Source organism: Colobus angolensis, unplaced genomic scaffold, assembly GCF_000951035.1.
Source record: "Colobus angolensis palliatus isolate OR3802 unplaced genomic scaffold, Cang.pa_1.0 Scaffold519, whole genome shotgun sequence".
Lineage (NCBI taxonomy): Eukaryota > Metazoa > Chordata > Mammalia > Primates > Cercopithecidae > Colobus > Colobus angolensis.
In genome coordinates this window covers 516,733-520,198 of record NW_012118699.1, presented here as the reverse complement: position 1 = coordinate 520,198, position 3,466 = coordinate 516,733, and the positions used below count along the sequence as shown (strand labels likewise).

General features: G+C 40.9%; 1 gene segment (V, D, J or C); it reads right to left on the bottom strand.

Moving 5' to 3' along the window:
- Positions 1-413: 413 nt before the first annotated feature.
- On the bottom strand, positions 414-1,322 carry LOC105525090. The segment is given in 2 exon segments: positions 414-1,135; positions 1,222-1,322. Coding segments are annotated over 2 exon segments (363 nt in total).
- Between the last annotated feature and the right edge of the window lie 2,144 nt (positions 1,323-3,466).

Genomic DNA, 3,466 nt, shown 5'->3' with positions numbered 1-3,466 from the left:
TTTTCAGGTCTTTTAGAGACATGAACCTGCCTCTAAAATCTTAAAAATCTTACTCTCTGGGAAGGAGCATTGTAAACCAGAAGTCAGATAATCTGTAAATTAATATATATTTTGTGGATTTTGGAAGAAAGAGTTCAAATAGTAATAGCCTCACCCACTTTTCCTCTGACTAATATCAGTTCTAGAAAAAATCTGTGGTGAAAAAACCTGTGGTGCTCTGAAATATTTTAGGTTTGTTACATTAGGGCATCACCAGAAAAAGAAGGAACCAAGTGTCCTTGGAGATTGATCCATTGTAACAGATTTGTGCCTGTGGGGCAGGATGGTCATGGTGGAGGAGGCTGTGCCTGTGTAGGGCAGGGATTAGTGGGAATTCTCACACCTTCTGTGCAATTTCTTTGTAATCCTAAAACTGCTCTAAAATAAACTTTATGATAAGGAGGGACAGCAACATTTGAAAGACATTTTTGCCACTTTCTAAGAATCATTCTTAGTCTCACCATGTGATCAAATAACCTTGCTCCAAATCATGTGTTCATCCCACTGGAAAACTTGTTCACAGTAGCACCTTCACGGAATGTTCGTATCAACTTTATTGAGTGTGGCCTTTCCCACTCCGTGAATCTGGCTTATATGACGACTCTTGAATGGAATATTTATCATAAAATTAGAATATGTACTTGTTTCTATTGTTCTCTTTTTCTCAAATATATAACCCATTTTGTAAACAGTCTTAAACCTAATAACCCCTGTCATCTCCTCAGCCCCGCACAGCTGCCTTCTCCCTCAGGGTTTCTGACACCCTCAGGATGTGGTTTTCACACTGTGCCTCTCGCACAATAATACACGGCCGTGTCCTCAGATCTCAGGCTGCTCAGCTCCATGTAGGCTGTGCTCGTGGACGTGTCCGCGGTAATCGTGACTCTGCCCTGGAACTTCTGTGCGTAGTTTGTTATACCAGCAACAGGGACAATCACTCCCATCCACTCAAACCCTTGTCCAGGGGCCTGTCGCACCCAGCTGATAGCATAGATGCTGAAGGTGTATCCAGAAGCTTTGCAGGAGACCTTCACTGAGGCCCCAGGCTTCTTCACCTCAGCCCCGGACTGCACCAGCTGCACCTGGGACTGGGCACCTGTGGAGAGGACACAGCAGTGAATAAAATCCTCTTTCACTAAACCAGGATCCCCTCCTCAGCTTTGGGACTAGGAAGCCCCTTACCTGTAGCTGCTGCCACCACAAAGAGGAGCCTCCAGGTCCAGTCCATGGTGATGAGCTGTGCTCCCAGGGTCTTCTTTAGAGGAGGGATGTGGTTGTTATGTGATGCTGTCAGGACACCAATATATCTATATTTATCTCAGGAGACCTCAGGTTATTTGCATATTCATGAGGCAGGGTATTTCACAGCTCAAAGCCTGGTCTAGGATGAGAAAAATACACAGATGCCACATCAGCCACACAAGAGTGGGATACTGAGGGATCAAGCCCTAATCCTGCTTGAGGAAATGCACCCCCTGCCCCATTTCTAAGCTTTCTGTGGACAGCACTCTTCCTAATGAAGAACAATCCCCCCTCCCAGGATGTGCTCCTCACTGTGAATCCACATTTCATTGGCATAGAGATTACCTTGATTGTTTCTGGGACCATCGCTGTCTCTGACATTGAGCAGCACCTTGACTCCATCCTGGTCCCATTAGGAACAGTCAGAGCTCACTGGTAACTCTGAATAAGTGGCCACTAGTTATCCTACATGAGTGCCCAGCAGGCCCCAGGGAGCGTTCCGAGATCTGCTGGGCACTCCCAAGACAGAGTCCCCAGCACCTGCCTGAGAGTCCTGAGCTCCCAGACCCTTCAGTGGAAAGACTCTTGGTTGACAGATTTGCCCTGTCATGTGTGATTGGCTCTGAGTTTTCCCTCCCACTGAGAGTAGGAATCAGGAGTTGAAATGGAAATAGGAATTTGAATTTCTTGATAAACTCATAAATCCAAAATAAATACTAAGTAATTTGTGTTTTGAATAAGTTTGGGTTTTAGCTCAAACTCCATTAAATAGAATTACTTGAAGTCTTTACATACTTTTAGTTCATGTCCATAGATGGTCATCATCTTTACCTGTTGATTTCTGATCCACATGGTCTGTGCACCTGCCACACTCTCAAATCCACCACTGCCAAGTCAAACACACAACGTAGGAAACATTACTTAGCTCTGAAATCTGTATGTCTTCTTCATAGGAACATAGTGTATCCCACAGTTATGTACCCATCAAATTAATAAACCATCTATATCCTTCATATTCTCACTGTTAAGATATTTATTATCATAGAATCTCACTTTTACATAGAGTTCTCTTGGCTTTATTGAGTGATATAAATGGTCCAGATGAAATAGGATATTTAAAGGCATATGAGAACTTGTTGAACACTTATTATAGAAGGATTTTTTGAGTAAACAAGACTCAGGCCTTGAGAGAATATTTCTCATTATTTGTCTCCAACAAATAAGTGAGAACATACAGTGTCTGGTTTTCTGTTCCTGACTTCTTAGTTTGCAAAGAGTAATGACTTCCAGTGTCCTCATGTTCCTACAAAGGACATAATTTCATTCCTTTCTTAGCTGCATAGTTTTCCATGGTTCTATGTACCACGTTTTTCTCCATCCTTTCTGCCACTATGAGCATTTAGGTAAATTCCATGTGTTTGCTATTGTGAATAGTGCTGCAGTGAACCTACATGTTTATATTCCTTTAGGTATCTGTCCAGCTGTGGGATTGTTGGGTCAAATGAAACTTCGGCTTGAGGTTATTGGAGGGATCACCACACTGCTTTCCACAATGGTTGAACTAAGTTATATTCCCACCAAAGGTGTATAAATGATCGCTTCTTCTTGCAACCTTAGCAGCATCTGGTATTACTTTTTTTAAGATTAGCCATTCTGACTGATGTGAGATGGTACCTCACTGTAGTTTTAATATGTGTTTCTCCAATGATAGTGATATTCAGCATGTTTTCCTATGCTATTTGGCCACATGTATGTCTTTTTGTAAATGTCTTTTCGTGTCCTTTGACCACTTTTTCTTTCTTGTATGTTTGTTTAATTCCATGTATATTATAAATGTTAGACCTCTGTCAGATGTATAGGTGGCAAATACTTTACTTCCCATTCTAGAGGTTGCCTGTTTACTCTGTTGATAGTATATCTTGCTATGCAGAAGCTCTTTAGTTTACTTAGGTCCCATTTGTCAATTTTTGATTTTGTTAAAATTGCTTCTATCATTTTCAGAATAAAGTCTTTGCCAGTTCTTATGTACTAAATTGTATTGTCTAGGGTATTATCCAGAGTTTTTATAATCTTAGGTTTTACATCTATATCTTTAATCCACATATTATCATTTTTTTCAATTGATGCTGAAAAAGCATTTGATGAAACTCAACATCCTCTAAGGAAAAAAATAAATAAATAAAAA